Source organism: Anomalospiza imberbis, chromosome 7 (assembly GCF_031753505.1).
Source record: "Anomalospiza imberbis isolate Cuckoo-Finch-1a 21T00152 chromosome 7, ASM3175350v1, whole genome shotgun sequence".
Lineage (NCBI taxonomy): Eukaryota > Metazoa > Chordata > Aves > Passeriformes > Viduidae > Anomalospiza > Anomalospiza imberbis.
The window spans coordinates 10,859,488-10,872,917 of record NC_089687.1 but is presented as its reverse complement, the minus strand read 5'-3'; the positions used below and the strand labels follow the sequence as shown (position 1 = coordinate 10,872,917).

Below are 13,430 nucleotides of genomic sequence, written 5' to 3'. Positions count from 1 at the left end.
TATTAAAGCTGTATTGTTTGATGATTGTGAACAGGGAATGGCCTCAGCACTGGCTACTGCACGTGCCCGAGATGTCAAGATCTTTTGTTTTCCTACCAGGTGATGCAACTGTGTTTCTGCAGTAGGAAATGGAGTTATCTTGAGATGTGCAGGAATGATTAGAGGTTTTCAGTGCCAGCACTGGGATCCTGTGGAAAGGCTGGATGTTTCAGGAGCAGGTTTTTTCACATTTCTCAAGTCAGGTACAGGAAATTACTGTTAAGTTCACATCTGCTCTTAACCCTGTTGAGATCAAATTTGACACTGTTGTAAAAATGAAAAAAGAAAATTGTTAAAGCAAAGCCCTGCATCTGCGTTAGAAGGCTCTGCTCCCAGAAGTGCTGCTTTTCAGTGCTGCTCAGTTAAAACTCCACTTCTTGTCCTTGCAGGAAGTCTGTGTGCTTACCATAGGATCCAAATTATTAAACTAAAATGAATTTTCCAACTTGTTTAGTCCATAGTGACTGAGAAGGGGCAGGACCTTTTGGTTCTTGACACTTTACCCACACCTTCATATGCCAGCGGTTTAATCTCTTTCCATTGCAGCCCATCTGAAAATTCCTTTGTAAGGAGGCTGAACACTTCCTATGCTCATGTACTGTGCTCAGTACATTTCCTTTCCTTGCACTTTCGAATCTAGAAGATAGTGTTAACACTTAAAATAAACGTGTGATAGTGGGTGTGAAGAGGGAATGGGGAGAACAAGTTTTCCGTCTGTCAAAATGAAGACATCAACCTCTGCTTTTATTTTTTTTGGCATGTGTGCTTTAAATAGAATGACTGGGTTGGGTGACTTCCAAGTGTTTGCTGCATTTGGCAATCCTTCTAAGTTGTAACAGATGAAGTTCTGCTGTTCCATATGATGTGCTCCTTCCCCCTTTTTCAGTGACTCCTTGAAACTCCTTGGGAATTCAGTGTAGCATTCACATCTGTTCCGTGGATGGATGTCCAAGGCTAACAAAATGCCTACTGGACTTGGAGGCAGCTCTGCCAAAAGCCATATGGTTGTGTTTTAGTTTTGTGAGCACAGTGCAGTAAAGAAAGGAGGTTGGGCCAAGGGAGAAGTGAAGGGAGGAGGGATAGAGCTTCAGATGGGAAAATGTAGGTAAATTCTCTTGATTTGGTATTGGATTTGGTACTTTTGTGTGGAAGAATATGCTTGATATTTGTGTTCTCATTTTCTTGCGGAATGTGGCTCATGAAGAGCTCTTACCTGTTACAACCTGTTAACTCTAGGGCTTTGAGAGGACTTACTGTCCTGAAACATCTTTTATTGAGGGTTTACAAGATGTTCTTTGGTGAAACCTAAATTTCAAGATCATAAGCAAAAAAGGGAACCTGAAAGGTTTAAGTTTTTAAGAGCCTTTATGTTTTAGTGTAACAGTTGGAAGTGCTTTCCAGAAAAACTGCAGCACGTAGTTAAGAACAAGTGCTCCTGTTTTAGAGGTGCCTGATTTTTATCCATTTTTTGTTTCTGAAATTCTTTTTAGATGTCGTCACCAGTTCTGATTTATTTGTGTAGAGCAGTGTTAACAAGTCAACCGAGGCAATCCCCCCACAGTACAGGAAATTATCCAAGATTTGTTAAGAGGCAGGTTTGACCTGCAGGCTCTTCAGTATCAGGCAGACAGGCCAGACAAGTGCTAAAAGAGAAAATGGGTCACCAAAGTGGGCTGATGGACATGGGAGCAGCCTGAAACCCTAGCCTCCTCCTCCTCCTCTTTCTTCTCTTCTTCCTCCTCCTCCTTTTCTTTCATGACCATTTTCTTCCAGGCAAATGCTGAACAACTCAACAAGGTTAATAGCTTGCAAGCTGTAGAACACTGCACTATCTCCCACTGAAACACAGCTGCCATCGTGCTGCATAAAGAGTTTGAAGCTATTAAGATGGATTTACAGAAGTGCCTCAGTTTCCCAGGAAACATCCCCTTGACTTTCTGGTATTCTTAGCTACTGCATAGACACTCAGTGTATTTACACAGGTGTGTCACTGCAGTACTTTCAGAATCCTATTCTGAAAAAAGAAATGCTCTAAAGTTCAGAGCAGTGCATGTAAGCCATGAAATGATACTTTGGTGAAGCTGGAAGTGGTGTTCGGCCTTTCCTTTGTGGAAAGGGATATGCAGTGTTTATGCACAGATACTATTTTTCTTGTCAGCTGAAAGAGTGAGTGTAGCTTAGGAGGGTGGCTGCAAGTCTCCTAAGAGGGCGTTTGTTCAGTCCTGATTTTAAAGTAACACAGACACTTGTTCATCATGTAAAATACTGGTAAACAACAGTAGCATAAGCTGTAATTGGTGCTTGTGAGCAGCTCATTTATGATTTTTCTGTTCCTACCCAGAAAAAATAGCAAGATTAACTCCTTTGCCAGCATTACACAGGCTTGACTGAAGTGTGTCCATTCCTTTTCCAATGTACATCTAAGCAAAAAATAGTGTCTTGAGTCTTTGCTTGGAATCAGCCTCTGTGTTGTGTTTGAAAAAAAGTAATTCATTACACATATGCATTTCAAAGGCTTACTTAGTATACTAATGGTATTTTGAGAGGAGTTTAGATTATTCATAGACAATAATTTGTAGACATTGCTTCTGAATTAAGAGCACTCATATCTGAACCTTGAATCAAGAGAACAGTTCTAATTTCCCTTCTGTGACTTCTGAAATGTTTGCGTCAAATCAGTGTAAGCAAGGGATTAGCTGGCCTTTTGTTCAGTGCTGCAGTGGTACAAAGAAGTATCAGCCCTTCTCCCATACAAAGCTCTGGGGTTCCTGTGTGCAGTGTCTGTAAAACTCTTCAGGGATTGCCCAGTTGTGGTGAACAGCAGGAAGGTCTCCAGGAAGGCCAGCAGCAGTCATCCTAACCTGGGACTGGGCATCTGCCCTCCATCCATGAAAGATGTCTGGCCCATTGGACTTGCTTCTCTTCCCCTCCCTTATGTTCCCAATGGCTTGGCTTTAACACAGGCCATTTCCAAATACTTATTAATGCTCCCAGCAATTTCCTTTCCAATTTCCAGCCTCCTTCTGTTCCCAGCGGTGCTGTCTTTATTCCCATGCCCAAATGCGTCTTGTGTCTGTGGCAGCAGCAGTAACAACCTGCCTGGCAATACCAGGAAGTACAGAGCAGGGCAATGGTCTGTCTGTGGCTGGTGCTCTTAGGGGACTGGTGATGGAGAAAGTCCCCTGCACTCTGGCCCCTATTATGGGATGTCACGTAACTGTAAATGTAAACTCCTTGAAGTCACAGGGATCTTCAACATGTGCTTACTTTTATGTGGCTGACACGTGTTTTGTCCTGCTCATTCCAGAACTGGAGAGCTCCTGTTTAGAATGATTTTTGATTCAGATTTTCCACTGACTCACCGTGTCTCTTGAGTTTGTCCCACTACCTTTCCTACAACTAAAGTTTATAATGTTTTTTTCTTCCTGTGTCAAACAGGGTGTCCTCACTGTAAAAATGCCATTCCACATTTCACAACTGCTGCTGAAGTCTTTAAAGAAGATCGCAAGGTAACTTGCTCTTAATTTCTTCTGTGATATTTCAGAATGTTTTCTATAATTTGTACTTTATAGGCTTTGCTTATTGATAAGTTAATAGGTTTGTGGATAAAATTGCAGTTACATTAAAAGAAATGTATCTGCATCATAGGGGTTTTATCTTTTATGGTCAAATCGAGTTGTTCTGTTTTCCCTAATTTGCTGTCTTTTATGTTTAAGTCTTTGCATAAGAGTTACTTTGTATGAAACACAATTCTTTCTCATCGAGGGATTAAATAAAGATAAGTCATATAATCTCCATTCCCCTTCAACTTTTATCAGCTGTTGGGGTGCATGTAGAGAAACCACAAGTTGTGTGATAGTCCTGAGGACCTCAGTCATATAACTAACTAATCCTTGCTTGCATAGCACAAAATACAATATATTTCTGTAAATTGGCTGACTTGAGCCCAGGATGCTCTTCTAGGACCCTGATACTTCAGCCTTGAAAATGCATCCATTGGCTGAATCACACTGGGTAATTTCCTTGCATCAGCTGAACCACAATTGCACTGAGCACATGGAGATCTAGGATTAAAAAAACCCAAAAAACACTTGAGCCCCTGGATTTAACCAGATAACTAGCTAGGAACCTGTTTGATATCTTTCAGTGAACCGTATTTCATTCTGATCTCTGAATTTGTTCCACCTGGACAATTGCTTTGTGTTTAGGTGTGGCAAGAAAAATATTTGGTAATTTAATATGGAAATTGCTCTCTACACCTTCCTCCAGAGGGGAAACAGAGAGGGAGGTGCTGAGCTCTTCTCCCTGGAATCCAGTGACAGGATATTTGGGAATAATTCAAAGCTGTGCCAGGGGAGGTTCTGACTGTACGGTAGGAGACACTTCTTCACCAAGAGGGTGATCAGTTCCTGGAACAAGCTTCCTTAGAGAGGTGATTAATGCCCCAAGCCTGTCAGTGTTTAAGGGACATTTGGACAATATCTTAACGACAGGCTTGAACTTTTGGTCAGCTCTGAATTGGTCAGACAGCTGGAGTAGATAATCGTTGTAGGTCCCATCCAAGTGAAATAGTTTATCCTATTCTATGTTCTAAATGAAGAGGTGATTTTGTAACAGTTGTGCTCCATAAGAGAAGAATTTTTGTAATTTTTTTCTTTTCCTCTCATCTGTTCTGTAACTCACAGAGAATGCATCAGATTGACAAGAAGCAAATCATTCTTGTATCACTGACTGCATAAATTAGGAGTCCATCACTTCTGCCCTCTGGCACACAGAAGATTCATGGGCATGCAGCTTTTAGTTCTCATACTGCTGTAAATTAGTTTGCTCAGATGCCTTTTGGTTACTTCTTTGTTTCCAAGATCTCTGAGAATGTATCCTTGTTCTCCCACTTTTCTGGTAGTTCCAAATGAAGCCTCTCTTTCCGAAACTCATTAAAATTTCAGTCAGAGGAGGTGAAACAAATGTTCCAAACAATGTGAAATTTGCTTATTAGAGCCTCAGGATGTATTAACAAGCAATCTGAATCATGCCACAGTTAGTTGGACAGGGTGATGGTGGGAAATGCAGGCCTGGGAAGTTTTTCCTTCAGACTGCAGGTTATGAAAGGACTCCAAGAGCGGAGCAGTGATTGACAGTTGCAACTCTTGACTTCAGTTTAAGGCTGAAGTGGGGAGATATAAAATGTAATGAGTTGTAACAGGAGAGCCAGTAGGGAATATTAAGGCTGGTACAGTTTTAAAGAGATGTGTGCAGTTAGGGAGAATGGTGTTATTCCACCCCAATGACTTATGAAAGTGCCAGGGACTGATTATTTTGGGAGCCCCTATTTAATTGTGTACAGCTATAACCTGCCAAGGTGCTTCCTGCTGCCAGTTTGTGCCATTGTGGAAAAGAAAACAAACCTGTTTTAGACTTTAGAAGGGCACATTGCTGTTCCCACAAGCAGCACAGGTCATATTCCCATGTTTCAAATTGGACTGAGCCTTCAAACTAATTTGTAGTTCTGTAGGGTTTCAAACTTTGGTAAAATCACTGCTTAAGAGAAAGGAAGTATTTATTCTTTTAAAAACAGGACAAGATAACTAATTTTCATTTTAAGTAGTAGATTCTTTTCACTACTTCATTTCTATAGTAGTGTCCTTTTTTTTTTTTTCCCCTGGAGAAAGGTTTTTCACTTAACAGAGTATTTTTGCATTTAAACTGTATCTTCTTTCTTAAAAGAAGGGTCTTTTAATTAAACATTTAATCCTGCAGAAGCCAAAGAACAATCAAAAACATTCCAGCCTTGAATTGGTTATGGATGATATCTTAAAAGGTATCCTTTGGGAGACTTTGAGTCTTTACATTGGAATTTTGAAGATGAGCAGAGCTCGAAGCTGTTAAATACGTGTCTCGGTTTTGGCGCTGACGCCCCCCTCCCCCAGGGCTGTGTGTAATGCTCTGTACTTTTTCATCATCCGCACTGCTGGAGTTGGAGTTTAAAAATGCACTGCTTGGAACATTGGTCCCAAATGTCAGCTCTCATTGGCCACATCACTGCTGGTGGTTTTAGCCAGAATCCCCAGCCTGCTCGCTGGCCTGGGGCAACCCTGTGGCTGCTGCAAACACTGCTCGGGCTGAGACCCACAAACCAGAGCTTCCAGTCTTTCCATCTTCCTGGAGAAATTCAGTGCCAGTAGGAGCACATCAGTGGAGAGGCTACTCCAGTGGCAGTGAGCATATTGTTTCAGTTACTTAAAAGGAAAAAAAGTGGGGAAAAAAAGCCATCTGGAGCATTCTTAGCTTGGGGCGCTGTGGCCTTAGCATACAGCTGCCAGGGGAAAGCCTATGGCCAGTGCCCCACAGCTCAAGTTCTGGCAGTGGCCAGTGAACAGCAGAAAATGCAAGTGTGAGGGTTGTCACTTAGGTGAACAGATTGAAGAGCAGGAAGGCATGTTCAGTAACTGCTTCACAGTCTCTCTTGAAAACTAGATCTTTAAAAAATCTGCATTCTGCCTTTTGGCTGATCCCAAAGCTCAGCTTGAAAGAACTGATTTGTGGTGTTCCAGTTTGGATTTGCTGAAGGAAAGCTCTTGACTCTTCAAGGCCTCTCAGTAACAAATCTCTGGCAGTCCTGCAAAGGGGCTGCTCTTTGACCAATCTTCCCATTTTCACAGGAGACTGTTCCTGTACAAACGCATTGACCCAAATCAAAGCACCACAGCTGGGTTCCAGTGAGTTCCCACGGAAACAGCTGTGGCAGCAATTGCTGGAAAGGGTGCAGCAGCTGGGGTGAGCTGGGGTGTTAGTGGGTCAGTCAGCAGTGAAACTGGTGGGTCCCCAGTGTGTATTCTGAATCACAGTTTAAAATTATTATACCAACCAAATGACTGTACAGAGTTATCCAAATGAGATAATATTTTAGTTTGGCAAGGAATTTGATCCCTGTTTGCTTAAAAAGCATGTGCTGAATTTCTTTTTAATTAGACTCATTAAAAATGGTGATGTTAGCACTGTGCATCACATTGTACTAATGGATGTCCTCTTTGCAAATAGGCCTGCTTTGAGAACAGCTGATAACTGCACCTCCTGTAATGATGCCATGCCACATCAGGGCAACTAATAATGAATCTCTCATTTGCAAGGCCTTTCACTTCAAGAAGAGTAGCTGAATTGCGGCAAGCTTTAGCAGACCAGTCCCTAACTGCTCTTAGGATCCAGAACAGGTGATTCAAATAGAAACCTGTGGAGTAATCATAGGGAAGAATGCACATCTGTCTTATTTATAGGTGCTTTTAAGACATTTGGCAACAACAGACTTTTTTACTAGTGATCAGGTAATTGTCATCTGGAATTGATTCTACTTTTAAAATGTTTGGAAGCATTTATTTCCATGCTGCAACTTTGTTTTTACTTTTTTTAAGCTTATCAAATATCATTCCTCTCTCAAATCAATATTCAGTTAGCTATTCACTTCCATTTTCATAAAAAAGTCAATTTTAGCTCTAGCAGAGATTTATTTTCTTGAATCAATAAATCAGTGTGTGGCGGTACATATTTTAACAGGAGAGCAGCTAGGATTGCAGGGGGTTATTTTTACTGTATCATCATGTGGTGACTGGGAGGCAAACTGTTAGAAAGAAAGCTTTAAGAGCAGAAAGGAGGGATTACCTGGAAGGTCATGCATCTGTTTGAACTGTTGAATGTAATTGTGTTTCTTACCTGTAAGATCCCTCTAGAGCAAAAAGTTGTTTCATAATTCTGTTGAAAGGGAAGTGTGATTTCTGATGTATGATTAGATTATACTACCAGTACTTCTTTTTCCTTCTGACACTTAGTAACAAAATAAGGCATCACCCTTCTGTTACAGTTGGGGCATCTGGAGATCAGTGGTCATATTTTTGGCATAGCTTCGCTTCTACTGAAGCACCTAAATGAAAAGTTCTGGTTTTTGCAACAGCTCAGCTTTTGTGATCAGTCCTCTTCATCTGAAAAATATGCCATGCTCTATTTCCTCAGAGCTCTTCAGAGCTGCTCATACACTGCTCACAGTCTATTGCCATACTGAGTTAAGTTTGCAACTCTGTAGTTAAGCTCCCACTTTTTTGGTAGAACCAAGAAACATTGTGGGATATCTTTTTCAACTAAAGGTATTTTCCAGTCCCAGATGTTTCCAGACTCATATTAACCTATCCTGACTATGGAGAAATGCATACTTATCTGGTGGGTTGTTGCTGTTGCTGTTGTTATCATTGTGCATTACTGTACATACTCACCTGATACTGTTAATTATTATAACGTGCGTACCAGTTGTGAGGAACTACTTGTAAAATTAAGAAAGTTGGATGTGCTCCAAGAAACTTCCTTTGGGGTCCACAGTCTCTGATTCATTATCTTTTCATTTGATAACATGTCTATTCCTGCTACAGCTACTGAACAGGCTGGTGATAGACCTGAACAGCATTGGCTCTGGAGAAAGGACTTGTATATAATGATGAATTGTCAATATCTAAGGCAGCAGAGCTTTGGGTTATAGAGAATCCATAATCCCACGGAGTTTTGTGCATGTTGCAGATATAGCACTTAGAGCTTTTTCTCCATGAAATGTTTTTTCAGTGGATTTCCCCCTCTGGTTAGAGGAAAGCTCAAGAAATTAAATTTTAGGCCTAACAATCAAAATCTCCCTAAAATCAATCTTGCCTTCTGAAAGCTGTTTCATTGGATTTTTCCATATTGGACATACGCACACATAAATGTTAGACCAGTATTAGCAGAGTTTCTTTCTCTCGCATATTTTTAGAGAGATTTTCCCTCCTGATGAGAGGGATTTTGTGAAACGTGATGCCAAGTGTCTTGGCTCTTAGACACCTACTACAGATGTTTTATGCTTAATATGTCTGCAGTTTCTGGTTGAATAAACTTAGTGGGTTTGCAGGTCAGAGCAGGTAGGACTTGCTAACCTGTGCTCTCCAGTGCACTTCTGTGTAACTTGTTGCTGGTAGTTCAATATGAGGGTTAGTTCTGAGGGGAATATTCTCCAGAAGTCTTTAACCACACCTTGAGAGAGCTTTTTTGGGTTGCTATTTTTCCTGACTCAGTTTCCTTCTTTAGTGAAGCAGAAAAGCTGACTGTTGCTAAGAGGGTTGAGAATGAGAAGCTTTCCCTACAGTGTATTGCTGCTCACTTGAGCCAGGATTCTGCATCTTTTTACATGCAGCCTTTCAGTAGAGCCAAGCAGGAATTCACTCTGGTAGGACACACCTCTATCAGCAATGGAGCTATTATTTACAGTCCATGAAAACACAAACAGAAAGAAGCAAAGGGCATCAGTGCTATTTGCTGAAATTCTGGTGTGTCTCAGTGTTCAGCTGTCTGGAGTTGATGGAATGGAGATGAGAATTGGTCCTCAGTCCAGAAGTGTGTTTTGCTACAAGTGTTTTCCAGCATCACTTTTCTCCTCTCTCAGTGCACTATATTTGATCTTCCGCTGTGAGACAGGCAAGACAATTATGGCTGTGATGCTATGATAATGAGTGCACAGAGATGGTAGCAACCTCTATATTTAGGCTGCCTTAACATTTCCACTCTAAAGTAATCACTCAAGCTCTCCTAAGTACTCTTACTCAGCCACTGTTGGCAGCAGGCATTGAATGCAGCCTCAGATACAGTCTTGGGAATTAGATGTTCCTCTATGAAATTTTGCTCACGTCTGTATGAGTTACAAGGCTTTTGAAAATCGCCGTTCCTCTTCTCTCCCTGGCTGTAAAAATAACCAAATGTGTGTGTTTTGAAGCTGGGCTCAAAATGGTGGTTGCAGTGGTGGGGCTGTGTGGGAGCTAGCATTAGGAGCATTGGAGAGGGGACAGACCATGGACACATCCCCCAGCTGCTATTCCAGATGTGCCATTAGACCTGTTGGATTAGACACAGCGCTGGGCTCACGTGGCTGCTGTGGACAGACTTAGACTGGGATCTTTGTGTGCACAACTGAAGCACAGATGGGCCAGCTTAGGTCTCCATGTGCTGTAGAGGAGAGCTGTGTCTCAAGGACACTACTGAGCGTTTTTTGTCAGAAGCCACCTCTTTAATATCCATCAATCATCTGTTCTGAGGCAACAGGTGAAGATGTTCTGAACAAGGTTAACAGTGGCCTATAGCATTGCATTCCTGCACTGCACCCTCTCCTCACTGAGGGCTGTTCTCACAAAAGCCTTTTGTAAATGAAATTGGATGCTTTGCTCCAGCCGGTACCATTTTTGATATTTCCAGAGGTACAGATAAAGAGAGTTTCTTTTCCTTTTCTCTCTCCCTTCCATTGTACTAAAAACTAATTTTCTTAATCTCCAAGACACTGAGAACAGATGGGTCATCAGTCATAGCATTTTGATGTCTCAAACCAGCTACTAAATCTGGATGAGCACATGCATACTTTCCCCTTTTTCTGGCTGTAATCTCTCCCTGTGTGATATTTAGATCAGTGAGGAAAAAGATTATTTTATTTACTCTTCTGGTTTTTAGGAAATCAGGACTTCTAGTATTCTTTCTACTTCATGCTGTGTCACGAAATAAAAGTTTGTCTCCATTCTAAGCTTTTCTTTACACAGAAGTAGCCAACAGAGCTTTAAATTTTGGCTGGCTGCTGAGGTCAGGGAGGCAGAAATACTTAGATGAAACTCTTTTACATTTTATTATTCCTACTCTTTCATTTAAATTGGCCCTTAATGTGTCTTTGTGTAATGAGTCTTAGTGTTTTACAAAAACAAAACAAAAAAAAAAGGATCATACATGTTTTTAACAGCTTACAAGAGTCCTGGTTCTGAAATAGCCTTACTAATATTTAAAATCCGAAACCAGGTATTTAAGGTAAGAACACTGTTCACTTTATCTAGTACTTATCACTTGAAGACAGACCAAGTGAGATCATACTGAGTATTGTCTTGTCAGGCTTTCAAAGCCAAAACAAAACAAGCAAATTAACTGAAGTTGGCTATGCCAGTCTCTTTAATTACTGCTAGAATAATGAGATCAGGTTTTCCCATTTTGACAGTGTCACCATGAAACAGGAGGGCTTTGTAGAATATTAAGTTATCTTTTAATTATGGAAGAACAGTTCAACCGCAACCCTAAAGTCATGCAAGCAAAAGGTCTTTTTGATCAGCTGTTTGAAGGAGGCTTGTGGAACGGAAATTTCAAATTAGGATGTGTCTGCTATGAAATTAGCACTTGATAAATTGTAACCCACAAAAAAGTTGCACAAAGTCATTCCTCTAATTTGTTTGGTCTCTTTACACAGGTTGTACTTTAAGGTGCTTGCCCTTCAGCAGGGCCTGGCTCAGGCTGTGAAGGCAGAGCTGATGTGAGCAGCCTGCATTCAGAGCCCAAACTGCTGCTCACAGGAACAGTCAGGGTGAAATCACAGCACAGGGCTCAGTTGCTTTGAGTAGAAGCCTATGAATTACATTTTGTTTCAGCATCAGAACTGTTAAGGGCAGCCCCTCTTCAATACTTCATAGAGTCAGGATTTGAATGTTTGGAGCTGCTGCTCTGGGGCTGTGAGGCTGTGTTTCTTCGCCCTGCCTGTGTGGAAGCAGGCAGGGACTGAGGGTGTTGCTCCACTGTCAATAGGCTGAAAGTGTGGCAGGCTCTTTCCTGCTCAGGGTTTGTCTGTGTGACAGTAGCATCTAGAGGTTTAAAAAGGAATTAAAGCCCACTTTGCTAATGGCTGCATATAATGTACAATCCTGGAAGAAGACAGGAAAGGAAATACAAACCCAGGCTGAGACTGTAAGCAAGCAACCTTTTTCTCTATGTGCAGTGCTTGCTAGATGATGCTCTGGCTTCTCACCCATCCCCTTGGAAGACCTGCATGGAGTTTAGAAAAGCTATTTGGAGTAGAAGTCATTAATCTGTGAGTAGGCTGCATAAGTGACCAGCCATGTTTGGTAACTTTTCCAAGCATTAGCAATGCCACAGGAACGAGGTTGGATTAGGTGGGTTGTTGCCATCACCAAAGCCACTCTCACTGTTCATCACTTAAAACCAAAATGGAGGAAAAATGTTGCAGCATGACAGAGCTGTGACCACTGTGCCTGGATTTAGTTTTATTAATCCAGCCTCTGCATTTCCTGTTTGGAGACTAATGCAGAGCTCAGTGGGAAGGCTGCGAAGGTGATTTTCTGCTCCCTGAGTTGAACATGCCATGCAGCTGCACAGGCCAGGTGATGACCATCCTCTGCTCTCCCCCCACAGCTAAGCCTTTACAGAAGCCATTGCATGTTTGGCAGAAGACTTGGTCTCTTTCAGTGCTAAGGCTAAGCTGCAGCAGCATCACCATGAAATGGGTTCTTGCTTTGTTCTCTCCTGCCTCAGTGTAATCTCTTGTGTTTCAGATCGCCTACGCTGCAGTGGATTGTGCCAAAGGACAGAATCATGACCTGTGTAAGCAGGAGGGGGTCGATGGTTACCCCACCTTCAACTATTATAACTACGGGAAATTTGTGGAAAAATATACTGGAGATCGAGGGGTAAGTGAAAGCAAGAGTCATCACCTGGTACAGGGAGCAAAGTCTCCTCTGCCTGTCCTGCCTTGCAAATGAAAACTGCAGAGTGAATTTTTACCATGCCTCTGTTGCTGTCTTACATGGATGAATCACAGTGTACCACACCCCTGTACATCTCTGCATTAGGAACACTCTTGGTCTATTTTTAGGAACATGAGAAGAGGAAAAAGGATTAGATTTGGTAATATTCTTTGTATATTTTATTCTTTAAGCTGAAGTCTGTGAGTGAATTTGGACTGAGTGAAAGGGAAGGGTTTATTGCATGTGCTGCTGGCAGAAATGCCAGAAAATACAGGGCTTAACTCCTGTCAGTTCTGGATCACATGGACACTGCAAACATGTTACAGATCCACCAGGCTGCCAAATGGTGACAGACTATTGGTTTTATAGCCAGGACAAAGCTGTCCTTTGGAGACTAGAGGAAAGTAAATATCTCATTTGCCCTGAATCAGATTCACTCCTGGCACTCAGGATGGGAAGACAAATTGTGCCATCTACCCCTGGGCTGAAGTTTCATTCTTTTGTCCTGCTGTGGCCAGCTAATTATATGCTATGAGTGCAAGAAATGGAGGCAGAAATGGCATAATGCCTTCAGTGGTTGTAAAGTGCCTGAAAATAAGGAAGCAATTCAATTATTTGTGGGCCTTTGTCGTAACCTCCTAGAGGGAGGTTACTCCTCAGCAGCCACTGATTGCCTGGGGTCTGCAAGAAAAACTTGGGGTCTTTGAGCCATGCAGTGGTTTTGAAAAAAAGATTCTTGCCTGAAAGCTATTGCTGCTGTTAGGGCTCAGAAAATTATATAGAAGCATGAATTAAAAAAACAGGTTCTGAGGTTCTCTGTTAGTCAGG

At 41.8% G+C, this 13,430-nt stretch overlaps 1 protein-coding gene and 1 long non-coding RNA gene across 3 annotated transcripts in view; both read left to right on the top strand.

Moving 5' to 3' along the window:
• Positions 1-13,430, top strand: part of LOC137476932 (uncharacterized) — a 541,698-nt gene that overhangs the window by 266,901 nt on the left and 261,367 nt on the right. The gene's annotated exons all lie outside the window — the stretch shown is intronic.
• PDIA5 (protein disulfide isomerase family A member 5) overlaps positions 1-13,430 on the top strand; it is a 97,824-nt gene that overhangs the window by 81,592 nt on the left and 2,802 nt on the right. For both annotated transcript variants that reach the window (XM_068195364.1, XM_068195363.1), the window contains exons 15-16: positions 3,478-3,548; positions 12,411-12,545. In XM_068195364.1, the coding sequence (XP_068051465.1) occupies positions 3,478-3,548; positions 12,411-12,545 (206 nt within the window). The remainder of the gene's footprint in view (positions 1-3,477; positions 3,549-12,410; positions 12,546-13,430) is intronic.